This window comes from Talpa occidentalis, unplaced genomic scaffold (assembly GCF_014898055.3).
Source record: "Talpa occidentalis isolate TD23 unplaced genomic scaffold, MPIMG_talOcc4v2.1 talOcc4.8, whole genome shotgun sequence".
Taxonomy (NCBI): Eukaryota; Metazoa; Chordata; class Mammalia; order Eulipotyphla; family Talpidae; genus Talpa; species Talpa occidentalis.
The window spans coordinates 31,590,477-31,616,577 of NW_023605194.1; the positions used below are offsets into that span (position 1 = coordinate 31,590,477).

Below are 26,101 nucleotides of genomic sequence, written 5' to 3' on the forward strand. Positions count from 1 at the left end.
GGGTGGTTGATTCACATCAGTAGATAAGTGAAATCCCTCCTAAACAAACAAAATTGTACCACTTTCTTCAAACTAGACCCTTCAACCCCCTGGAAGACATCAGTGTTCACTCAAATGGCCATTACAGCTCTGGTGTCCAGCCGAGACTCTCTCATCCACAGTGATGTCCTTGTCTAAGCCACCCCAGCTGCTCTGACAGTTTGCAAAGACTTGGCTTCCTGGAGGATTTTAATGGCCATGAGTGAGGGCTAAGGATAAGGGACAAATGGAGGTTCCTCTCACAGCACCTGGAGATCAAAGCCCCATCAGGGATGCTGTGACTCCCCCGGGAGTGTCAGTAGACAAGACAGTGAGCAGAGCTGCAGTGAGCCGTCACAGGGTCGCCATGCCAACCTCCCTGTCCATCACAACATAGGGCATTATGTCTCTATGGGTCAGGGAGGCACACTGGCAGGCAGTGTGGCCTCCACCCAGAATCAGTCCTACTCTGCCCCCAGAGCAGACATTAGTGTCCCTTGTAACCTAGAGACTGCCAAGAAAATGAGAAGCAGCTGCCCCTGGGTGCTCAGGATTATATTCTTGCTCCTGCTGGTGCTGATCCCTCTGCTCCCAAGCAGTGGGGCATACCAGCACAGAGCCCAGAGCAACCTGGATGAGGAGAGCACCCACCATGGCCACAGCCAGGACACTGAGACCAGGGAGAGGCTGGCAAATCACAAGAAATCCTGCCAGAGCAATCTTGACCTCTATTTAATCGTGGACAAGTGAGTGGACCTCCTGCCCTGGTCAGAGATTTGGGGGGGCATTACAGGGATCTCCTTTCTCAGCATTTATTAATAATGTCCTGGGTTTTTGCTTATCATTTTATGCTTGGTTTTGTTTCTCACCCAAATGACTCCATTTTTATTGGACTCCAGAAACACTGCTGAGTTGTCTCTGGTCCTCTCATAGTGTCACTGCTGATAAAGTCCTTTGCTTTGCTGGCTAAGTGTTTTTACTACTTTCTTCTACAATCTATGTATTTTCTGAGCACTTTGATCTCCGGGTGCTGTCCGGAGAAGCTGGGCTCTATATAAGCCTTTATGACCTGAAGAAGGAAAGGGGTACAGGGCACTGGCTTGGAGACACGGCCTTGGTCATTTCTAGCTCCACAGCTTCACCTCTTCAGTAATAGCTGTGGTGTGATGCCGTGACCTCATGGAAGCACATAAGTGTTTTCCAAAGCCCTTTCCCTGCTGTGCCATCCTCAGACAGGCCTGAGGGAGATCAGGGAGGGTATCTGCCATCTCCTGGGAAGGGTAAGCGTCCCAGAGTTGAAGGCAGTAGCCCAGAGACCCTCAGGACAACTTCTCCACTGTTGAAAAATCAGGTATTGAAGTATCTACAATATGTTATTTCTTTCCTCCTTTCAGACCTGATACATATGTGTACAGATTGGGGGTACATTTTGTATCTTTGGGATTGATGACCTCATTATCACTATGTAATGACTTTGACTCATGTGAACATTTCTGGCTAAACATCTATCTTGTCTATTATGACTATCCAATGTTGTTCTATACCCCCTGCATGAAATATCTTCTTTCATCCCTTCACATTCCATCTCTGTTTGTCTTTAAAGTGAAATGTCTATCTATAGGCAATCTATCCATAACTGGCCTTATCTGTCCACCTAATCTCACTGCTATCTTTGCTTGATGAATTCAATATATTTAAATTTGGAATGATTCCTGATACGTAAGAACTTGCTACTGACAACATATTATTTCCTAAACGTGGTATATTGACATTACAGCTTTTGTTTTCCTTCTGTTTCTGCCTGCTATTGCAGACTGGGCTTTCATCATGTACACTCTGCTTCCCTTTCTAGCCTCTGCTTGTTTGTTGAATGTTTCTCTGGGGAACCCAGAACATGGAGTTTTGAGAAACCAGGACTTGGAGTTTTGAAATCTGCCTTTTTGTTAACATCCCGCATTAAACTAGTATTTGTAATGTTATCTTAACAATTATCAAGTAAATGCATGAACACAAAATGAAAATCAAACACTGTTACAAAGATCCTGCGAAAAACTCCCGGCTTCTTTCCCACCATCTCCACTTCTGATCCCGCAGCTCACAGAGAGCTCTTGCACATCTTGGAGAATTTATTATGACTTTGTTTCTAATAACAGGCTTGTAATGACACCTTTCTTGTTGTTGGTAAGAAAGAGGCAGAGAGCTGGCCATGGTTATTCTCCAAGGACTTGAAGGACCAGGAGAGTCAGAGTTACAGGATATAGGAGGTTTTTTTCAGAAAAGCATCCTACTTCATGTCTTATCTAGAGCTAGTGTGGCACAACCAACTATCCCTGTTTGCCTCCACAGGGTCTCACTCTTGAATCCCTCAGTTGCAAGCACACAAATCCCATTGGTGCCGTCCACCTCATTGCACTGACGAAAGTCACCATCAGGAAGGCCCACTGGGGTTGCTGACAGTGTGCGGCAGCAGAGTGGGGTGGGAGTAGCTTGTTGGATGGTTTCAGATAAACATTGCCAACTCAAAGAATTCACCCTATTCCATTGATTTTTCATTTTCAGGTCAGGAAGTGTGAACAACAACTGGATATTTACATACGGCTTCGTAGAGGATTTCCTCAAAATGTTTCAAAAGTAGGACTTCTCCATGTGGTGGGGCTTTTGCAATGCCAGGCAGAGTGCTTGTCTGCTTAGACCCAGTAGGGATGGGTGTCTTGGATCAATAGCACGAAGCCCCGGGTGGAGTTCTGAATCATTCAAAAATGCAGTTCACTCAGTTCCACAGCCCCGAGGTCCTAGAGACTTCGAGTGTTTCCAGTGTTGGTGTCAAGCCACAGTGTAGGAAATACTGACCAACTAGAGGATGTCACAGATTAGAAACTAGGCCACCTATAACACAGTGAAAAAAATTCTTGTTTTAATAATTCCAAAGAAAATGGCTAAGGACCCTCATGGCAATTTTAAAGAAATAGCAAGAATTCCTAAAGAAAATTCAAAGATGGTTTTCCCCAGGATATGGACACTAGAACTAGGACTGTTAGGAAGAAGGAAAGGGTAACAAGAAGCATCAAGGAGACTTCCTGTGGAGAGAGTGATGTGTTTAGGGGGACAGAGGGGTTAACTCACAGAAGGGGAGCAACTGAGTCTGGGACAGGGCAGCTTGGGGTCAAGAGCCAAAGGGCTCATACAGCCAAGCCAAGGGCCTCAATTCACCTGAGCAACAGGAAGTTATAAAAGACTCTTGGGCTGAGTGTGGGTGATGAGGATTGTGCTCCAGGAAAACTGATAATGGTGGATAAAATGAGTGGGAACAAGACCACAGCTACATGGAGTTCATCAGGACTAGGAAAGCAATCCTCTAACAGACAAAGGGGGCCTGTGACCCAGAAGACCATGGGCAGGGAGAGGAAAGGGACAGAAATTGTGAATGAGTGGCAAAAGGGACAATAATTTCTCTTACATGGAGGCAGAAAGGAACATAGACCAATAAAGAAAGGCCATGAGCTTCCAAAAAAAAGTTACAGAGAATAGAGGCTACCCATGGGGCAGGAGGAGGGACATATACCTAGTGTGTGAGAAATGAACCAAGCATTTGTGTGTGTGTGTGTGTGTGTGTGTGTGTGTGTGTGAGAGAGAGAGAGAGAGAGAGAGAGAGAGAGAGAGAAAGAAAGAAAGAAAGAAAGAAAGAAAGAAAGAAAGAAAGAAAGAAAGAAAGAAAGAAAGAAAGAAAGAAAGAAAGAAAGAAAGAAAGAAAGAAAGAAAGAAAGAAAGAAAGAAAGAAAGAAAGAAAGAAAGAAAGAAAGAAAGAGAGAGAGAGACGGGTAAAGGTTGGGATTTAGGGATGGAACAGGACGTCACCCTGACAGTCTCCCTGGTGAGCCACACATTTACTGGCCTCAGAATCCTTTACTAAATTTATGGTAACTTCTGGAACTCAGGAAGGGGTCACAGGCTAGAGGGAAGTGAAGACAGGCAGGTGTCCCCTCCCTGGCTGCTCATGGGGTCATTTGAACCTCTGTTTATGACTCACATACATTTGCTTTCTCCCCAGCCCGAAAATGCGGGTCTCCATCATCACCTTCTCCACACTGGGCCACACTGTCCTAAAGCTCACCTCGAACAGGTAGGTTCAGCTTCACTCCCTCAAGGCAGACCTACTGGTGGTGGGAGGGGGGGAGACGGAGGCCAAGAGGAAAACTCTGCAGAGGAGCCCTGACTTTCAATCAGGAGCCCACAGGTTTGCTGCCTGGGCGGGGCTGGCATCAGCTCAGTGATCACCCTGTGCCACCAGCATCTACTCCCAGCCCCTCTGATAACTCCGGCACTGACACTGGCAGCCCCTGTGTTTCTAGACAATCTCTGCCACTCCAGCTTTAACTGTGCGGGCTCAGATCTTCACTTGGATCAGCCTGTTCTGAGTTCCACCCCTACTTGTGTCCCACTCCCACCTGTTATCTACCTTAGCAGAGCTAGTAAAGGACAAAAGTGTGGCCATCTGCAGCTCACTGCTCCCCTGCCTGCATGGGCAGCACTTATGGCCCCTTCCCTGGCTTAGGTCTTCCCTGTCAGGAGCTCTGAAGAAGGGACTCAGTACTCAAAGCAGCTTTGCTGCTTCCTTCAGAACAAATCCTGAAGGGAAGGACGCTGTGGGTTCCAAGTCACCCTCAGCGGTGCAGGACAGGGAGGGACAGGGCAGAGGTATTATCAGGGTGACCCTTATCAAACTCAGCCTTGCCTGGTAGAGGGTGATGAGCCCCACTGGGGACCCCTGAGGTGCTGGCAGTCCTGGCAGTCCCATTGTGAGTTCCAGTTCACATTAGCGCAGTCACAACTCCTCCCCAATCTGCCTATGGATTGTCAGACAGGCCCTATATGAAGCCCACTGGGGTTGTGAACCTGCTATAGCGATGAGTACAAAGAAGGTCAATTTCAAAGACTCCAGCCTAAGGGCAGGCTTCCTGACTGTGGCCTCCCTCGTCCAGGTCGGTCTGCTCAGTGCAGAATGTGCCAGCACAGATGGGGCTGTTTGAGAACACTCCACCCTTCTTCCTACCTCAATACTCCCATTTTATTTTTTTTAGAAAAGAAATCGAAGACGGTCTCAACAAACTACGCAACACAGTGCCTACCGGAGACACAAACATGCAGGAAGGGTTTAAAGCGGTACAGCCAGAGCTCTAAGAATTTATCCTGCTTTAGCAAGTGCTCAGAATATCACTGAGTCCTCTCAACATGCCTTCCTGTTTTTGCAGGTCAATGAGCAGATCGCCAACGCAAACTCTGGAGGTAAGTTCTGCTGACTTCGAGACTGTCAGATCCTGGACAGTCAGGCCGAAGCACAGCAGTCTGGCGGCCGCCACTTGCCCGCTGACTTCTGTGCGAGTTTCCTGCCCAATATGTACTCCAGGCTCCTCATCTGTGCACAGAAGGGGAAGGGCAGCCCCCCCCCCATGATTCTGAGACTTGTGGGCTCATGGGTGTACATTCCTGGTGTTTATTAAGGATGAGGCACCTGATCTACAGGTGAGCTTGTGGAAAAGGGACAAAGGCCAGGGCACCTCGGGCAGACAAGACTCCACTTATGGAAGAAAAGAGCTTGATTTTCCCCTTGCTGACCACACTCTGAAACGTTCCCATGGCTGGGGCTGCCTCCTTCCCCTTCATCAGCTTCCCTCTGCTGACGCTCCTCCTGGCCCATGTGTCCCCAGGGCTAGCAGCTGTGTCAGTCCTGCACCCTCTCCTTTGGGATTGAGTCTGTAGGGTGGATGCTCCGGGCACAACAGCTGGAGGCGGGGAAACTGCAGGGAAAGGCTTACAGCTGGATTCAGTGTCCACTCCCCAAAGACCTCTGACCTCAGTTTCTAACTCACTGGCCCTAAGGGGCCAGCAGGTGTGCCCCAGCCTCCTCTGATCCTGCAGGACATCTATTTCAGTCGGGTGGTAGTGCTTCCGCAATGCACATGAGAAAGGTGTCACTTGTCCCGTGAAATATTTAGATTTGTCTCTCAGGGTAAAGGTTCTGCCGTCTGTAGCAGTGAGAATCCAGTAAGAGAAATCCACAGCCAGGCTCAGTCTCCTCCTCTGTAAAGTGGGTCGGCTAAGGTGACTTCTCCCTCCAGGCAGCTGCTCCACAGCCCTCGACATGCTCGGGAACGCTGGGGTCTGGTAGCCTCTCCCAGGGGAAGGAAGCTGGGGAGCAGTGCTGTGGCCCTCTCACCTGTGGCAGGTCACTCTGAGCACTTTTACTAACCAGGTCACTCCTGCTTCTCCCACAGTAAAAAAGGTTCACTCCATGGTTATCTCCCTGACTGATGGAGCACTGTCACCAGAGGCCTTTGAGGCTACCAAGAACGAAGTGAGTCCAGCCCACCTTGACCAGCCTTTACTCCACATGTTCAGTGATTTGCACTTAACACGGTCTTTGTCTTAGGCTCAGAGGACTCGACAACTGGGAGGGACTGTATATGCTGTGGGTGTAAACTACTACATGAAAAATCAGGTAATTCAGAACAGGAGCCAACTGCAGAGAACAGTTGTGGAAAGCTTTGAAAGGGCCACCCAGAGGATGGTTCTCTAACCCACCCCAAATATCTGGACAACATGTGACCACTGCAGAAATGAGTAAGAGTGTTGTATGAGCCCGCAGTACTGGGAAAAAGGTGAAAGAACTTTCCATTCCAGAAAGATGGGCTGCTGGCTGAGGTCAGGGTGGAGCACTAAGTCTCACATGGCATAAAGCCTGAGCCTGAGCACTGGGAAGGGGTCCTGCTGGTACCTCACCCTCCTGTGGGTCCAAGCCTGTTGTTCCTTCTCTTAGCTCTTGGAAATTGCAGCCAGTGAGGATCACGTGGTTGGTGTGGACAGTGGATTTTATGATCTCCAGAACATCGTCGACTCAGTGAGACAGGGGTGGTGTGGGGGGTGGGATGAGGTGGCTCCATACCATGCCCCACTCTTTACCTGACCTGAACAACTCTCTGTTCCAGCTCGCAGATAAATCCTGTATTGAGCTTACAAGTGTGGAACCGACAAATTACTGTGTGGGAGGTAAGAGCTGGGGTCTCTCTTCTAAAGAGACGCACACATGTTTGTGGGTGTTGCAGGCATGCTAGGATGTGTGTAATGGATTAAGGTGTGAAGTTTAAGTGAATTATGAAATCATTTTAAACATGAAATCATTTCACAAGCAACCAGGCCAAGTTGCTCAGTTCTGGAAAGAGACAGAGTGGTGCAGCCTGCGCTGTCTTACTCCCCTCTCCTTTATGATGGTGGTCTGGCAGAGGCTGGAAAGCACTGCCTGCACCCTTAGGGAGCCTCAGGACTTAAAGATTGTAAAACCACATCGGGTTTATTTATGGTGATGGTGGAGCCTTGAATGGGCTGTGCTGGTTAGCAGCTGTGGTGAGAGTGCCCGAGACCTCTGCCCAGCCTCCTCATAGTGGCCCCTCAGAAACACCAGGGGAGCTTCAGGAGACACACAGGTCTTGGTTCAGAACAGCTGCCTCCTGCAGGAGTCCCTTGGGGGTTCCATTTGGGGGTGCACTGCCATAGAACTAGATGAGGGGACAACAGAGCTCAGCCCCTCCTTACATATGCCTTGGGTATTGCCCTTGCAGAAAGCTCTGAAGCACTGGTCTTTGGAAGAGGTTTTCATAACACCAAAAACAAAAACGAAGTCCTATGTAGATTTCAGAGAAGTGACACCATATATTTTGGTAAGTACCTCCCTTGATTTGTACAAGTAAAAAATTTCCCACAGACGCTGTCTCCATCAGCCACCATGCCTCCACAACCCTCGATGTCCATTCGCTGTGGGTGCTGTGAGGATAGAGGCTGCACCAAGAATGGAAGGAGGGATGTGGATGGGTCCATCCATCCCAGAGAGCCACAAAAGAGACTGGGGTCAGGGCTGTACCCTGTGAGGAGGGTCTTCCCTCAGAGTTTTGTCCCCTGCGCTTTCCTTATCTCTCAATTTCCCTGACAAACAAGCACCCCAGTATCATAAGTTGACCAGGTGAAATGGAAGCTGTCCTGGGCTCTGAGTTCAGGCCAGGTGCTCTGGCACCTTTCCCAGGAGGGTGTATTCACCTTCAATTGAGAGAGGAGGCCAAGCACCAGGTCCAGGTCCAGGCATCTGGCGCAGGCACACATTACCTGCGTGACTTTGATCATATGAATGTTACCTTCTTGCTCTTTTCTCTGATAAAATGGGAGCAATATAACAGTGCACTATCAAAGCTCTATGACACGTGGAAGCCCATTATCTGGTGATAATCGCACATCGAGTGTACCTCCATGATAGAGGAGAGGCCTAACGGAGCACAGAGCTAGGACAGGCCGGTGTCCTGCCCTGGTGCTGAGGTGGGGTGCAGTGTCTGGGGTGCAGTTGGACTTCCTGAAACCCTCACTCTCAGTTAGCTTCTGAAAATGTCATTTGATCTGATGTGACATTCAGTGACTGTCTATTGCAGGGCCATCTGGTTAGCTTAGAGTAACTCCTCTCCCCCAGCACACTCAGATCACAATCTCCTTGCTTCTACGGGTGCAAAGAATGAAGCAGGGGAGTGCCGCTGCCACACCCAACCTCACAGTGTGTAGCTGGCCTCAGGGAATTGGATTTCCTTCCATCTATACTCTCCAGAGTGATGTAGGAACTGAGAACTCCTTCATATAGAAGAAATGCATTCTCGGTGGGTGCATGTTCTCAGGACCAATCCTGATTCTCAAAAGAGACCTGTTATCATTGCTCTGTATGGGTCTGCACCTGAAGCAGGGTCAGCTGAAGACTTGCCCAACATCATGAACTGGTGAAAGAAAAGATGGACAGTAACCCAGGTTATCTGACTGTCTCTGCTGGGCTTTGTGCCCGGATGCAAGTTGGCTGGGTCGGAGGGTCCTGTCTGTCCGTCCCGCAGTGATATGATACTGTCTATGGACGCACATCTTTCCCGCGAGGGGATGACCAGCCTGTGTCCCCAAGCTGCACCAGTGCCAGGGCCTCCCAGGGGAGAGCCCACCACACAGTCCTGGGCCCCTCTGCAGAAAGCCATCTGCTCCTGCCAGAGGCAACCAGAGCAGGTGGACAGGGCTGTTTGCTGCGTGGAGTCTGATGCACTGATGAGCACTGATTTGGTTGTGGGTTTTTTTTTTTAAGATTTATTTATTTATGCATACAAGAGCTGGGATACAGGCTAAAGATACAGGGGGTGGAGGATTCACCAGAAACAGAGTGGGGAACAGAACAGTCAGACTGACTGAAATACACTCTGAGGGGAGCAGCGGGCGAGACAGATGTCTGCTGCGCCCTGTGTGTTGCTCCCTGGCCGGCCGGGGATAGAACTTGTGCTGCAGAGGCTGCAAATTGCTTCATTAACCCCTTGCACCATCAGGGAGTTCCTGATTTGGATGTTTTTGGTAATATTTTCCTCTAGGAAAACATGCAGGAAAATATTTTACAAAATATAAATAATGGCCTCCCTGGTGGCGCAAGCAGTTGAGCACTGCACTGTGAAGCTGTCCTCAGCCCCTGCAACGCAGGTTCAATCCCGGCCGGCCGGCGAGAATCCCACATGGCGAAGCAGACCGTTCCTGTCTTGCCCGATGCTCCCCTCAGCAGTGTATTTCTTTCTTTCTGCCTGTTCTGTTCCCTGATCTGTCTCTGGTGAATCCTCTCACCCTCCCATGTATCTGGCCTGTACCCCGGTTCTTGTATAAAAATAAATAAATCTTTATTTTTTTTGTTCTTAGAATAATTTATTTACACAACTTTTTACTCATCTTACCATATATAAATGAGAGTTACCTAAATGAAGTGAAAGATCTATGCCAGTGCTTAAAATCTACATAAAATATGGAGTATAATACTTGAAAAGCTATTTACTTTTTTTTTTTTGGAGTAGTCAGGTTTTATATTATATATATGCCTTAATAAATGTGTGGGTTTTCTTCCTTTTTGAAAGTTTCAGATTGATCAGCTTTATTTTTTTATTATAAATGTTATTTTTATATTCCCCATACAATTGCGACCCCCTTAAAAAATAAATAAATCTTTAAATAAAAAAAAGAAAAGAAAATATAAATAAGCATAACTAAATTTAAAATTGGTGCTTCATTGTTTATTCTTAACTGCCTTTATCGTATAATCTTTGATAATTTCTATAGTAGAGTTATTAATGTGGCAACTGAAATATTCAGTTTGGCCAGTTAATCTTGGTTGAAAATGCCTCTGCAGTCCACCGCACTTTGATGGGCCCTCAGTATGAAGGTGCCGGCCATCACCTCCTCCTCCTGGCTCTGGACTGTGAACACAGATGGAGCTCAAAGGGATACCATTTCCTCTTTATCCTGACCATTCCTCCCTACCCTTTGGATAATAGGCAAACCCTACCCTCTAGTTTCACTCTCAGTACCAATGAAGGAATAACTGAGACAGAGGTTCATAACAAATGCACAATTTTTTTAGTGCCAAAACACTTATCCATGTGGACTGTACCATAGGTCAGAACAGCCCTGACCTATGACAGAGGAGAGAAAAACCTTAGTAGTTCTGAGATTAGTAATGAAAATGCTCCCTGGTGGTACAAGGGGTTAAGCACCACATTACGTAGCAATCTGAAGCCTCTGCAGCACGAGTTCGAATCCTGACCGGCCAGGGAGCAACCCACATGGCGCAGCAGACCTCTCCTGCCTCGCCCGCTGCTCCCCTCAGCAGTGTATTTCAGTCAGTTTGCCTGTTCTGTTCCCCACTCTGTCTCTGGTGAATCCTCCACCCCCTGCATTTCTGGCCTGCACCCCAGCTCTTATGTGCATGAATAAATAAATCTTTTTTTAAAAAATGAAAATAACACACAGTACAAAAGAGGGAAATAAAAATAAAAACATGATGCCATCCCATGCCTAATAAGTACCTTTAACACTCTTAAATGCCACACAGTAGAGCCTCATTTTCTTTGATGCATTGATAGAAAAAGAAACAAGTAGAAATGAAGAAATTGTTGGGTGTGACACAATGTTTCCTCATGAGCCAAGTTTTGAAAAGATGCTCCTAATGTTGAATAGATGCTTCAAAAACATGAAGACATTAAGGCTATATGTGGAGAACATTTTGTTTGATTATGATCTGTTTATGTTTGCAGCATCTATCTGTGACAAGGACTCCTGTCTTACCAAAATTAAAATTAAAGAACACTTGAACTGAGAACAAGTCTATTATTTTGGAATTACAAAAACATTTAAAATGTATCTCCACTCTTAGAAAGATGTCTCCTGAGCTGTGCCTGGAGGCCAGGCCTGCCCCTGAGCGTGAGCCCTTCCACAGCACTTCCTCCCCTCCTGCTATTCTCAGCCCCTGGATCTGGGAGAGGACTTGCCTTGATCCTACTGAGAGCCACAGCTGGCCTGCATCTGTCTGCAAGTGCAGAGCCATGGTTCCAACTAGGGTCTTGAGAAGCCCGAGTAACAGAAGCCAGGGAAAGGATTGTCCTCTGGTATCATTGTGGTCAAATCCAAGTGGCCCTTGATTGTGAATCACAGAGGGGAAACGTGGGACCCTGCGGAGCTGGGTCAGTGTGCGTGGAGTGGTAAATCAGTGGGCAAAGGCAGCTGGGCCTTCTCCAGTCAGCCAGCATTCAGGCATGTAAAAGACCAGGGATTCAGAAGTGAGCAGGAGTTTATCTTTCTTAATTGCTGAGTAATATTCCATTGTGTATATGTACTACATCTTCTTGATCCAGTCATCTATTTTTGAGCATTGGGGTGTTTCCAAATTTGCAGTAACATGGATGGAGCTGGTGGGATCATGCTCAGTGAAATAAGCCAGAAAGAAAAAAAAGTACCAGATGGTCTCATTCATAGCAGGAATTTAGAAAACATGAATAAAGGGCCAGAAAAAAGACTAATTTTAATAAGAGAAAATAAAAATCAACAAGCAACACACTACTGGGGCAGGTGGGAGGAGAGGAAGGATTAGGGTCAAAATGGGGAGGGAGGAATTGTATAGGGAATATAACCAAGATGAAAATGCATACATCACACAAAAATGAAAAGTGATGTAGGAATTACATAAAATAAAATAAAATAAATAAAAGAAGTGAGCGGGCCCCACAACTATAAGTTAAGGACTATCTTAGAGCCTGGTGACTGCCATGCTTCCACAATATAACAGAACACAAAAGGAAATGAAGAAAATCACTGTCCCCTCCTCAGAAATCCCCTATCTCATAAATGGCACCACCATCACCCACTTGAGCTGGTCAAAACCTGCATGTCATCCTTGATCCCTCTTTGCTTTTATCACCATATTCAGTCCAGGGTAGGTCCTGTTTCTTCAATGTCTACAGCATGTGCTGAGATGGCTCACCCCTCAACAGACTCATTGTGTTTAGAATAAAACCCAAACTCTTCCAGGACCAAGAGTTCCTGCCAACCTTCATCTTTCTTCTGGGACAAGGTCAGGTAGTGCTGCCTCGGCTTGACACATGCTGTTCCCACAGGGCAGAACTCTGCCCTAGGATCTTGCTCTGACTCTCCCCTCATCACATTCACCTCCAGGATAGCCCCCTTAGGGAGAACTTCTCTCTAATAAATGTTCAATAATGCAGAAATATTGAAAAATGAATTTGAAACAGCATCAAATAATTTAGGAATTATCAAAATGAGACAATTATTTAAATACCAGTGTGATGATATTTTCTGTATAAATATTTCAGTTTCCCAAAAATCTCACCTTGTTCCCAGTGCCTGCCTCACCATTCTGTGTCCAACCCTGTTCATTAATGTCACAATTTTAATTCTCTGGCATTTACTTAATTTATTTGTGTTTTATGGCCTGCTTTCCCGCCAACCCCACAAACATAAGCCCTGGAGAGCCGGGTCCCATTCATCATTGGTCATAGCCATTGCCAGTGTGGGCAGCTGCTGAGAGGGCAGAGAGGAGACTCTGCATATGCCCCGCAGAGCTGCACCAGCCAAGGGCAGGCAGACAGGAGAGGAGGTGGATGGGCACGTCCACTGACTTTCTTCCTATCTCATTTGATTTAGATAAAAGAGCCACCCAGGTGGAAGACACCAGCATAAAGTGTCCGGGAGTCAAGATAGAGGAAGCAGCCAAGTAAGTGCCATTCTGGGACAGGCAGGCATTTTTGCCCCAGAAGATGCAGAATGTGGGGCACCTCTGCTGGGCAGCATGTGACATGCTCTGGGAGGCTTCAGGGCATCGCCTGAACTGCCTGTCTTGGTGCTCCCCCAATGAGCTCAGGGATCTGCTGTTCTGCAGCCCCTGCTGAGGACAGATGTGGAAAATGAGGGACCCAGGTGGGCTCCTCTACTCCCAGCAGCCTTCAGAGCGGAGCCAGCACAATGGAAATACACAAGAGTCAGGATGGTGACACCACACAGCCTCCCTGTTCACTGAGCTCATGACCACAAAGCATCTGACCCCATGCAGAGTCCCTCACTGGTCATTCTCATCACCAAGGTGGACCTTGTGCGACTTGGGGTGGGGTCTCCTCCCCAGGCTGTCCGCCCTCCAGTAGCCCCAAATGCCTGACGTTCAAAGCCATCACAGTGGGAGAGCTGTGGGCTATGGTTTGACCAGAAACCAAGAGCTGTGCCGACCTGCACCTGTGGTCACCATCTGTCCTTTCTGTGTTTAGCGATATCTCTGTTGAAGTGAGCCTGAACAACGGTGCCAGCTTCATCAGCAACGGGCTCAAGATCAGCAGCAAGGACTGTGGGGGTCACAGGGTAAGTACATGGTCTCCCTCTGGGCTGCCCAGAAGCCTGCTCTGTGGAGGAGGTCATGCCAGGGAGGCAAGAGAGAGGACCAGTGCCCAGGACAGGCCCAACAAGAAGCAGATGACGACAGGACTGGGCCGCTCCTCCCTGGCAGGACACAGCTCAGCTGGGGCACCTGAGAAGGAAGGTGACAGGCCCCTTCCCAGGCTCCACATCATCCGGGCAGCAGGACATGGGCAATGGAGAACATTAGGCTGGAGAAGTAGTATTGGGAATAGGAATACGGTGCCCCATTGCCAGAGCCCTGAGTCTTATACAGGCATGTGAGGGCCCACACGGTGCTCACATGTCCAGTGTCCATCTGCATTGTGTCTGCACATCTGCTCAGACCAGCCAGAACTCACATCAGCCCCTCAGAATCCCACCAAGGCACAGCTCGTCTGTCATGGGGCACATTAGAAAAGCTCTCAGGAGAGCCTCCAGGCTGGGCATGGCACTGCAGCTCAGCAGTCCTGACCTTGATGACTCTCTGCCACCCTGGGCCCTGGGCCCAGCCCTGTCTCCCACCCCCATGCCAGCTGCTCTGAGCAGAGACTGTGTGGGGACCCACCTGAGAACCACTCACGGCCAAGACAACCCCTTCCTTCCACCCCACACAGACCTGGCCTGTGCCAGGACTTTGATGACCCTCCACACCTCACGACCCTCTCACCTCCTGCTCACATGTGGACATGGAGGTGCAGAGAGACTGAGGAGCTCTGCCCATGGCTCAGGGCCAATAAGAGCGGGAGGCCATCCAGTGCAATGGACCTGGGTTTCCTGCTCTGCTCTTGCACCCTCACCTCAAGAGGCACTCCTGTACCCCCTCCTTCCCCCAGAAACCCATCTGTGTATCTGTACAATTCTGTGTCCCTGCACTGTCAACCAGGGCTTGGGGTGGGACAGGGTGGTCACCCCACAAGGATTCTGGTTTCCTTGACAGGGCCCTGGGGATGAGCCTCTGAGCAGAGCCAGTGGGTGGATGTGCCCCACCTCCATGGTGTCTCGGAGCATAGTCAGGCCCAGGACTTGTGTTCTGTTCCACAGGTGGCAACCTGTGGAGAATGGGAGTGGGCTGACAGGAGTCTAGGCTGCTTGCTCAATATTGGAGGTCTAGGAGGCCCAGGCCCTCACTCCTGGTCTCTGTGCTCTCTGCAGAATGTGCATCCAGTGGAATATTCAGATGTAGCAGATGTGGTGGCAGTTCCCATGAAAAGAAACATACAATTTCCTGAGATCAACCCTTATCAACTGGCAATAGTCCTAGCCATAATTTTAACACCAGTAATGATGTGGTTACTGTGGAGATTTTTTTTCAGAAAGGTGAGTGCCCCAACCTGTATAAGTCCCTGAGCCTAGACAACTCCCCTAGGGACCCGTCATGTGCTACCCTGGGTCTCTGCTGCTCCCCTCAGCGCACAGTCTTCACAGGAGCAAAGGGAGACATAGAGTCTCCCCTCCATTCCCAGACAGAGAGGTAACAGGGCAGGGGCCTCCTGCCTTGTGCTTGCAAGGCCTGTGGACTATGTGCTGCCAGGTCCCTGGGGAGAAGGGCCCAAAATCCCAGGCAGGGCGGCCTCATGGCCCTCAGGTCTGATGCTCAGGTGGACAGGAGTCTGGGAGGAGGACTCTGCTGTTGAGGGAAGAAGCAGGGGCCCTGCATGGGCACAGAATGAGCAGGACTCCCAAGCTCTGGGCACCAGAGCTTTGGAAACCAGCGCGGTGTCTACACATCCCCACTGTGGCTTCCACCTCCCTCCATCTTCTTCCTGAGGGCCAGGGGTGCTGCCTATATTGGGCACACAGGGACAAAAGGAAGAGTTTCCAGCCTGTCTACAGCAGTTACAGTCTGGAGTCTGGGCTGATGTTGGTAGCTGGGCAGGCTTGAGGTGGACCACACAATGCCACCTTCTGGGGAACACATTCCCTGATAAAGCAGAGCAATAGCAGAGGACAGCTCGGCCAGGAGGAGGGAGCAAGCAGGGCATGGTGGTGGCAGCAAGGACACTGCTGGATGGAGAGTGTGGGAGGAGCATAGGGGAAGGCATAGCGGCAGCCAGGAGCAAGCAGGGCCTGGAAAGCACTGCGTCCCCCAGATAACGGAGGAGTCAGATGCTCAGGAACATCCAGCCTGCTGGCCACTGACCCACCAGGGTGGACAGCAGTGGTGATACCCAAGAACACATTCTCACTCACTCCTGCTAAGCAGAGTCCCCTCCTGCCTGTGTGGACTAGCCAGAGCCCTGCAAAGCCCTTTCATCCTGTGTTTGTCTCTTTCACTTTCTAGAACAAGGAGCCGGTGGTGAGTTGTGTCTTTATTCCTGATGCCCACACAGACCTTCACAAAACGGCCTCCTGAGCTGTGGGATATTTCTACTCCCCACCCTACCATCTCCACCTACCTGCACAGAGAGAGCTAGAAGAACACAGGGTGACAGAAGGGCAGGGAGGGGACCTGGGAGGACCTAGGACTCAAATGATTATCAGACAACAGCCTCTCCATGCTGCCCACAGTCATACCAGAGCCCCCATCACATTATCAAATGCGGTGGACTCTTTCAGCAAGTGCCGTGACCCACTGTGACATGACCAGGGCTTTAGTTTTGCTATTGTCAGTTCCCAAAGATTGGTCATTGGCTGGTCTTCCCTGTGTAAAGTGAGCAGATGGGAAAGGAATCCCAGGGTTGCAGTACTGGTCACCCCTCTCGGGTCTGATGCTGTTGGGCTGTATTTGTTTGCGCTCCTCCCTGTCTCCTGGCAGGTTGAGGATTGACTGGGTTTGCCCTTTGAGGACTTCAGGACTAAGGAGGGTGGAGGGAGTCTGTCCTGGCACGAGCTGTGAGGGAGGCCAGGCCAGGTACACTAGCAATGAATGGTCAGCTGAGCTGCCTGTGGCTCTCCCAGGTGTGGAGGCTCAAACAGGACCCAGAAAATTTGCACAGCAGGGCCACTGTACCGATACGGGGAGACCAAGGAAGCAGACCCCACTAGCTGGCTTCGGTGCTGCCGCAGTGTGGTCAGGGAGGCTGCATCTGTAAACACCAGGCCAATCAGCCTCTGCTGATGCTCCTCTCAGATGTCTACCTTTATGTTACACAGCCCAGACCAGGCTTCTCCAAGGGCAGCCCAATGGAACCCAGGAGGCAGGAGAGAATTTTCTCTTCTTGTGGGGAAGGATCATCTTTGCAACCTACGTAGAGGTTTCTTGTGCTTCCCATGCAGGGCCTCCCAGGCAGTACAGGGTGCTGCTAACTCAGTTGTCCTTGAATCCTCCCAACAAGCCTTAGCTGAGGGGAAAGATGTGGACAGGTGCTGGGGCAACACCTCGTGTGTATGCACCCCAGAACAGGCAGACAAGAGCTCTCTCTTCCTAGGAACCCTGTACACCAAACTGCCCAGCAGTGGTGGTCCCTTGCGGTGGGTGTGAAGAGCGCAACATGAACCAACTAGAGGTGAGAAGGGTCCTTGGGGAGAGAGCTGTGGCCCAGTTTGGGGCTGCTGAAGGGGAGGGACAGACAGGGTGGGCCCAGAAGGTGTGGCTTTGATGGACATGAGTGTTCAGGGCACTGAATTGGCTCCCTTGGCTCCAGTACCAGGCTATCCTTCAATGGGCCCACATTTATGGAATCAGTGACTACACAGAGGATCTTATCAGCCCCAACAATGACTTGGGTTACCTGGGAAGTAGGTTTGAGTTAAAACAAAATCACAAGGTTCATGAATTCAGAAAATATAAGAAGAAGGAAAATCTGAGTCAAGTTCTTCCCCCATTAAGAGGAAATTCTGCCACCCGCAGAAGCCAGCTCAGCAGAGGGAAGGAAGGAGCCACTGCCTTGTCCTCCTGCCCTCAGCCGAGGTGACCAGGTCACATGGAGGAGGCACCTGAAGGGAATGTCCTTCCCCAGGAAGAGCTGGGCCTGCCCTGCTCAGACACATCCCACACAGGGGCCCCAGCACAGAATAGAGTCCAGATGGCTGGGGTGGAGGAAGAAACAGCCCACAGTTTCTACCTGGCTTTGCCCCTCTTCCTGGTCTTGCTCTGTCCTGGTTGAGTCATGGCTTCCTCCAGGAACTTCTGTGGCACCAGGAGACCAGCCCTGCCTTTCTCTTGGTGTGCAACACGCGGAGCCCAACGCACCTTCCAGAGAGGAGGAAGCCCTGACCAAGGGCTCCTTCCTGTTCACAGGACATGGCTCCACCTCTAAAAACACCAGGGCGGAGCTAGAGTGCAGGGTCCAGAGCTCCCTTAGGATCCCCCACCAGAGATCCGGTCACTCTCGGTCTGTCCTGAGCTGCCTCTTCTCTCCACCCTCTGTCAGTAGGACCCTGCTCACTGACAGGGCATGGAGCCTCTTCCCTGCCTTCCCTGGTGGCCTCACAAGTGCAGGCCTCCTCCTCCCTGCCTTCTAGCTCCTTCCCAGGTACCCCACAGGCACCTCATGTTTCCCTCCAAGACACCGCATATCACCTCCAGCCTTGTAATTTAACTCTGCTAGCACCTCCTGGTTTGTCCTCAGAAAATACTAATTTGTTCCAGATGCTTAAACAATCCCTGACCCATACCCTCACCCCCCAAAACACAAGAAGCTTCCAGGCCCCTTACTGCAAATTAAAGCCACAATCCTGCCCCAAGGAGTGTGTGGGAACAGAGCTCAGGTGACTTTGGGAACTGGAGGGGACACTGTCCCACTGGAGGCAGCAGCCAGTTCACAGCTTCCTTACAGGTGCCTCTGCTTTTCAGAAAAAAATGGATAATATGTGCAACTTTTTTCAAACTTGCAACCAGCGTCCAATGATGCCATGTCAGCCCACGGGCAAGGTAAGCAGGGCAAGGGGATGCTCCCCAAGGACAAGGCTCTTGCTTTTTGCCCTTGACAGCTGCCCTCTGGGACTGTGGGGTGCAGGCCTTTGTCGAGAAGAATGTCTAAGACGTGGTGCTCAGGAGCCTCCCAGCTGATTCTTGACAGCAGACTGTATTTTCCTTGATTTTCATCTCAAGGATGGCAGGAGACAACTCTAGAACATTACCCAGCACTTCTAAATTTAAATGAAAAGGCTGGAGAAACAGTCAGACGGGGAGTGCTTGGTGCCTCCATCCCCACCCATCACCAGGGCTATGGGTCAGCTGCTGCCTCCCATGCTGAGGCCCTCCTGGCTGGGATGGAGACACACCCCTCAGTACACACCTGGGAAGCCTTCATTTAGTCAGAACATGTCCTTTTTCCCCAGTCTCCCCGGCAGGGGAAGCAGATACAGTCAACATCTGAGCAAAAAGAGTTCAGTGTCAGAGCCCTGAGTGGCTGGGAAGGCTGGGCACACCCCAACACCTGAACAGAGTCTCCAAGGGCGAGCCCAGTCAGGACGAGCACCCAGGGAGAGGAAGGGGGTCCTCAAAGGTCCAGCCTGTGGTTCTAGCCCCCTTGAACCAAGGAAACCACAAGTTCCTCTTCCCAATTCCAGTGGCTTCTCTCTTCTCTTCCCACAGTGGTAGTGCCCGAACTCCAGCCCACTCGGTCCTGATGTGAGAAGATGCCCGGCTACCCACTTTCCTGCCCACAACCCGACCTCCTCAACAGCTGCTACTATCAGTGCCAACGCACCCCATCCTGGCCCCCACCACTCGACTGTTCCCGCTGCCCTCGAGATGCTCCAATGATCCCTGCCCCTGCGGGAACATTCGGTGGAGTCCTTTGCCCCTCCCACCCCCATTGCCCAGCCTCTAAAACATTGAAACTCCAAATTAAAAAGAGCCCTTTATGTGCTGAATCAGACGCATGTATGGAGCCTTGGTTTACAGTTAAAGGAGTTGGATGTGTTTCCATCAGCAGAAGTGGCTCCTGTGCGAGCCCTGCTCCGCTGTCCTGGATGTGGCCACACTGCTCCTGCCTGCACAGAGCACCCTGGTGTCCTCTGTCTGTGCACATGGATGATCCCCTCCCCACAGCCTGGTCTTCATCTATCACCAAGGGCTGGGCCACTTCGGGGACAGACAATACAATCCTGTCTCCTCCTTGACTGTCTGACCTGACTGTCTCACCTCCCTCACTCCCCTTTTCATGGTTTGCTTACCACTTCTGGTATGACAGAGAGAGTCAAGACTCTCTAAAGTTCACCAACTAAAAGTGCAACTTGTCTTTGCCAATACACCAAAGTGCCCCTAAGCCTAGAAGGATTTTAGAAGATTCTCTCCACTTCCCTAAGAGAAGGTAAATTTCCCCCTTTTGCCACCATGTATCCTGACAGGGATTTAGCACAGTGTCCTGGTGCTCTGCCCAGCACAGAGTGCTGGGGACTGCCCCGCGTGCAGACATACCACCCAAGGAATCCCATGAGGAGCCCATGAGCACTGGAAGGAGGGTCCCCCAAGTGAGCCACAGCCAGCTGTCCCTGAATCATGCTGATAGTGATCTAAACTACTGTCTGCCTTCACCCCAATATTATCCTTAAATGCTATATTTATGTCTTTCTGATGAATTTCTGTTAGACAACTAAAAATAAAAATATGTCAGGTTTGGGTTCTTAATCTGTATTAATTGAAGTGGCTGGCTGGTGATGACTAATTTTCCCCATGTTGAAAAAAAGAATTTGCTGCCATGGTTTGTGGCAATGTTATGTTGGAATATTTGCAGGAATACCCTAATTCACATGACTTTTAACCTTGAAAGCATTTATACCGGGAGTTACTTCTCCTTGTGGGCCCTTCCCTCATCCTTCTGACAGGGGACAGATGACCTCACCCATAGCCAGCACGGGAGAGGGAGAGAAAGCATCTACCCCCTCGTGACCTATTCCCTTCCTATTAGCACATCTGTCTCCCCAGCTGTTTAAAACGCCAGTCACAAAGCACTTCAGAGAAATAATCCAACTTAAAATGGAGGCCATACAGAAGGGACTCCATTCAGAGGCTCCCTCCATGAGCAAAAGCAGGTGCATAGCAAGAACCAGCAACGACTCCATACTCGCCTCCTGACACCCTTCATGCAATGTGAGGCCTTAGCCTAAGTTTAGTTTGGTTTATATCACAAAATAGTAGATTGTTCCAGGAGATGGCGCTGAGAACTTACATTTGCTCTCTGGTCCAAATAAAAATTCCATTTTAAAACAGCAGTGTTAACAGTCATGGAACAAATATGACTGAGATTTCTGTTTCACCCTTTACTTGAAAGCACGCCCATTATGTACCACCACCTGTCATCACGCTGTCACTTGTGGAAACTATTTTCCCCTTTCTGGACCCTGGAGATGATTCCTTTAAGCCTGGAAACATGAGAGAGTACTCAGAGAGTTGGGGCTGTCAGGGTGGGGGAGCCCAGCAAACATTTTCCAACTCATAGCCTCCCACCCAAGCTCTTGTTACGAGCACCAGACCCATAGCATAGTAACATAATAAAAGCCATATATGACAAACCCACAGCCAATATCATTTTCGATGGTGAAAAGCTGAAAGCCTGAAGATCTGGAATAAGACAAAGATGTCCACTCTCACAACTGCTTTTCAATATAAGTACTGGAAGTCCTAGTCAGAGCAACAAGGCAAGAGAAAGACATAAAAGGAATCCAAATAGGTAAAGAAAAAGTAAAACTATCACTATTTGCAGATGATATGATAATAAACATAGAGAACTCTAAAATCTCCACAGAAAAACTAATGAAAATAATAAACAAGTTTAGTAAAGTAGCAGGAAACAAAATCAACACAAAATCAGTAGCCTTCCTATATGCAAACAATCAGTCTGAAGAAGAAATTTCTTTTAAAAATCCCATTTACAATTGTACCAAATAAAATCAAATACCTGGGAATAAACGTAACATAGAAGGTGAAAGATCTATACAAAAAAAAATTATACAGGGCCTTCCTGTGGCGCAGCAGTTGAGCACTGGGCTGTGAAGCTGCCCGCAGCCTCTGCAGCACCAGTTTGATCCCCGGCCATGGGCAAGGGTCCCACATGGCGCGCAGACCTCTCCTGCCACCCGCTGCTCCCCTCAGCAGTGTACTTCATCAGTCTGCCTGTTCTGCTCCCCGCTCTGGCTCTGGTGAATTCTCTCACCCTCCCGCGCTTCTGACTGTAACCAGTGCTTGTATAAATAAATAAATAAATCTTTAAAAAAAATTATACAACATTGTTAAAAGAAATAGAAGAAGACACCAAAAAATGGAAAGACATTCCCTGTTCATGGATTGGAAGAATAACCATTATCAAATGGCCATCCTACCAAAAGCAATTTACAGATTTAACACAATTCCAATAAAAATCTCAATGGCATTCTTCAAAGAAATAGAACAAATATCAACAAAAAAACCTTAAATAGTCAAAGCTCTCCTGACTAAAAGGAAGGAGAATGGAGGTATCACACTCTCAGACTTCAAACGATACTATATAGGCATAATAATTAAAACAATATGGTACTGGAACAAAAACAGACACACAGAGCAGTGAATAGAATTGAAAATGCAGAAATAAAGCCACACATATATAGACAACTAATCTATGACAAAGGAGCAAAGAATATGCAATGGAACAAGGATAATCTGTACAATAAATGCTGGGAAAACTGGACCACCACATGCAAAAGAATGAAACTAGGCTACTATCTCACACCATGCATGAAAACCAACTCAAAATGGATGAAAGACTTGAACATGAGACCTGAAACTTTAAAGTATATAAAAGAAAACATAGGCAAAACACTCCATGACATACATCTCAGAAACATCTTCAAAGACTCATGCCCCGAAGCAAAGAAAGTGAAGGAAAAGATAAACAACTGGGATTACATCAAACTGAAAGATTTCTGTACAGAAAAAAAGACAATGACCAAAACAAAGAAACACCCTGTTGATTGGGAGGAAATATCTGCACTCCACACTACTGATTAGGGACTGATCACAAAGATCTACAAAGAGCTCACATGATTCAACAAAAAACAAAGCAAACAATCCAGTCAAAAAATGGGCAGAAGAGCTAAAAAGACACTTCTCCAAAGAGGAAATGCAAATGGCCAACAGATATATGAAAAAATGCTCAACGTCACTTATGATCAGGGAAATGCAAATCAAACCCACAATGAGATACCATCTTACACCAGTGAGAATGGCATATATTTATAAATAAATAAGTCACTGGCACCAACAAATCTTGACAATGATGTGGAGAAAAAGGAACCCTCCTGCACTGCTGGTGGGAGTGCAAACTGGTCCAACCACTATGGAGAGCTGTGTGGAGATTCCTCAAACTACTAAAAATGGAGCTACCATATGACCCAGCAATTCCACTCCTAGGAATCCACCCAAAGGACACAAAAATATTAATTCAAAAGGAAAGATAAACTCATGCCATGGATGGAGCTGGAGGGGATTATGCTCAGTGAAATAAGTGAGAAAAAATAGAAAATATCAGATGGTTTCACCTATAGGAGGAATATAGTGGAACCAAATAAGGGATCGGAGGGGCTGGGGAAGAAAGATAAAACTTGCAGGCAACGATAAATCACAGACACTCAGCAGGGGATGGGAAGGGAAAGGGATTAAAACAGGCACGGGAAGAGCACAAAAGACTATGGTGATGGTTCACAGGTGACTTCGTGGTGGGAATTTTATGGGGCCAACACCTGAGACGAAAAAGCAAACTGTAGAAAAATGAGTAATGATGTACAATATAGAGAGAGAAAAAATAGGAAAAAAAAAAAGCACATAGAAGTAAATACAGGCAAAACCTCATGGATGTCTTTGACAGAAATAAAAACAAAAATAAACAAGTGGTTCTACAGCAAACTAAAAAGCTTTTGTACCATGAAAGAAACCACCGCAAAAGCAAAAATACAGCCTATGGACTGGGAGAAGATATTTGCATATCACGTTTCTTATAAGGAGTTAATTTCCAAAATACATAAAGAACTCATACAACTCAACAACAAAAACAAACAATCAATGTAAAAAGTGCGTATAAGTTCTAAAAAGATACTTCTCCAAAAAGACATACAGATGGACAACAGGCATCTGAAAAAAGGCTCATCATCATTTATCATCAGGGAATGAAAATCAAAACCACAATGAGACACCACCTCGCACCTGTGAGCATGAGGCATATCAAAGAGATGGGAAGCCACAAGTATTGGCGAGGATGTGGAGAGACAGGAACCCTCATGCACTGTCAGCGGACATGTAGACTGGTCCAGCCTCTCTAGAAAACAGTATGGAGTTTCCTCAAAAACTACCCAAAATATATTTTAAAAATTACTTGGAAAGGACATAGGTCCTTCTGTTAATTTTATACCACAATGACTATTTCACCCCACACTTGGCCTATGATATTGCTTCCTGCTAAATAGGCGAAAATAATGCCTGATCCCATGGAAGGAAGGCCCTTTCTTTTCTGATACACCTTCGTGTTCTACTCCTTTCTCTTCAATACCATCACAGAGCAACTTAGGGTCTGGCTTCTTGCTCTCCTTCCTAATGTCAAAGTCTCCACCTGTGCCCTACCTCCCACTCCCCACGCCTTGTTATGAACCCGATGTCACTATTCTGTTCCTCCCTCCTGTGTCTTCACACTCTCCATCTCTATCACTCCAAGAGTACTGAAACAGAGCCAACCCCTTCATCCCTTAAAATCACCTTTCTCGGCCATTTCTACCCCATTCACCTTTCTACCCCATTCCAAACACAAGCCCTGCTAACCAGGGTGAGCCCCTGTCAGCAAATCCAATCGCCTATTCGTCGCCCGTCACTGTGGTGTGCCTGGCAGTGTCTGAAAGGAAAACCACCACGGTGACCTGAACTGCTCTCCCCTCGACCTTCCCAGCTCAGCACTTTTGCCCTGTTCCTGTCTTCATCTTGATTCCCTTCTCTACTCACTGTGCAATTATCATCACTCCCATGATATAACTGACATACACATGATGACACCACCTGGTTCTGGTTCTGCAAAATCCTCTTGAGTTCCAGAAGCTCCACCCTGACTGTCAGCTCCACACAGATGTTGTTTCAGACCCACTGGCCAGAGAAGAACCGGAGCCATGAGTATGTCTAGTGACTTCCCCAGGAAGTGTTCCCATGAGGCCAGCAAGGGGAAAAGTAGAACAGGGGAAGGGAGGCGCCCCTGCCTCAGCATGGCCCAGGGAGCCCTAGAGTGAAGTCCCAGGTGGGCTTTCCCTCATGACTCTTAAATTGAACAGGCCATGGTGTCCTGGAGGCCTGCAGTGTCCACATGCATTTACACACTCATCTCAAATGGATGGGCCATGGGCACTGTTTGCCTCATTTGCCTTCCTGCTAGCCCTCCCCTGCCCCACCCCAAGAGAGCTCAGATGATGTGTCAGGCAGTGAAACATCCCTTCTGGATTATGCTCAGTAAAATAAGCCAGAAAGAAAAAGAAAAATATCGGATGGTTTCACTTATAGGAGGAATGTAGAGGAACTAAATAAGGGATCCGGGGAAAAAAGTAATTGTAATAAATTAAAAATCAAAATCAACAGGCAACTATAAATCAGAGACATTCTGCAGGGGGAGGAGGAAGAGGGATCAAAACAGGGGTGGGAAGAGCACAAAGGACTATAGTGACTGGACACGGGTGAATTGGTGGTGGGAATCTCACGGGGACTACCCCTGAGAGGAGAAAGCATACTTTATACAAAAATGAAGAATGATGTTTTATATATATATAGATAGATAGATAAAAGAAATATCCCTTTATATATATATAAAAGAAATATCCCTTCCTCAGAGCAGCTTCCCAACTCCCACCCAGGCTAGGCTGGGCCTCCTAAATAGCATGCATTGCACGGCCGCTGGCTGGCTTGGCTGGAAGTCTGTACTCTCAGCCAGGGCTGCAGGCCCAGCGTCACCTGCACTCAGCTGAGTGTTGGAAAGATACCCTCATGCTTTGTGCCACGAGGGACTTGTGCAGCAGGGACCTTGAAGGGTCACAACATTCCTCACAATAACTCTGGCCAGGTACCGAGCTAGCCCAGGCACTGTGCCAGCTGCCAGCAGCCTCTCACTGCATGTGGTCCTCCCAGTATCCCCCTGAGTGGTGGGAGGCACAGGCTTTGGTGATTTCACCCATGTGGACCCCACACACAGTGCTTACATGGTCTCCCTGGGGCTCAGCTCATCTGGACTCAGTTCTGCATGACACCCAGGCCCACGGTCCATCAAGCAGGGCCCAGGGAGCATCATGGCCTTGGGCACCCTCTCCCTCCCCAGCTCAGTTGTGTCCTTTAGCCACCCCTACTGTGGTATTCTAGGGGAAGAGGATCACTTCTGATGGGGTGGAGGCCCACGGGCAGGGCCAGCAAGCCTCGCCAGGAGAG

At 48.6% G+C, this 26,101-nt stretch overlaps 1 protein-coding gene across 1 annotated transcript; it reads left to right on the plus strand.

Moving 5' to 3' along the window:
- The first annotated feature begins 451 nt into the window (after positions 1 to 451).
- LOC119234832 (anthrax toxin receptor-like) lies at positions 452 to 19,554 on the plus strand. The gene is made up of 17 exons (XM_037497872.2): positions 452 to 764; positions 2,578 to 2,649; positions 4,067 to 4,138; positions 5,097 to 5,178; positions 5,268 to 5,301; positions 6,291 to 6,370; positions 6,446 to 6,514; positions 6,833 to 6,913; positions 7,002 to 7,062; positions 7,632 to 7,730; positions 13,054 to 13,123; positions 13,668 to 13,758; positions 14,947 to 15,111; positions 16,076 to 16,090; positions 17,163 to 17,240; positions 18,530 to 18,607; positions 19,274 to 19,554. The coding sequence occupies exons 1-17, from the start codon at positions 541 to 543 to the stop codon at positions 19,277 to 19,279; spliced, it is 1,377 nt and encodes a 458-aa protein (XP_037353769.2). The 5' UTR covers positions 452 to 540; the 3' UTR covers positions 19,280 to 19,554.
- Positions 19,555 to 26,101: the final 6,547 nt, after the last annotated feature.

Bases quoted from the DNA above. Each gene is read 5' to 3' on its own strand.
- LOC119234832 (XM_037497872.2), top strand. From the start codon at position 541: ATGAGAAGCAGCTGCCCCTGGGTGCTCAGGATTATATTCTTGCTCCTG. The intron at 6,914-7,001 runs GTGAGACAGGGG...TCTCTGTTCCAG, and splicing joins TCCAGAACATCGTCGACTCA to CTCGCAGATAAATCCTGTAT. The intron at 7,063-7,631 runs GTAAGAGCTGGG...TTGCCCTTGCAG, and splicing joins GACAAATTACTGTGTGGGAG to AAAGCTCTGAAGCACTGGTC.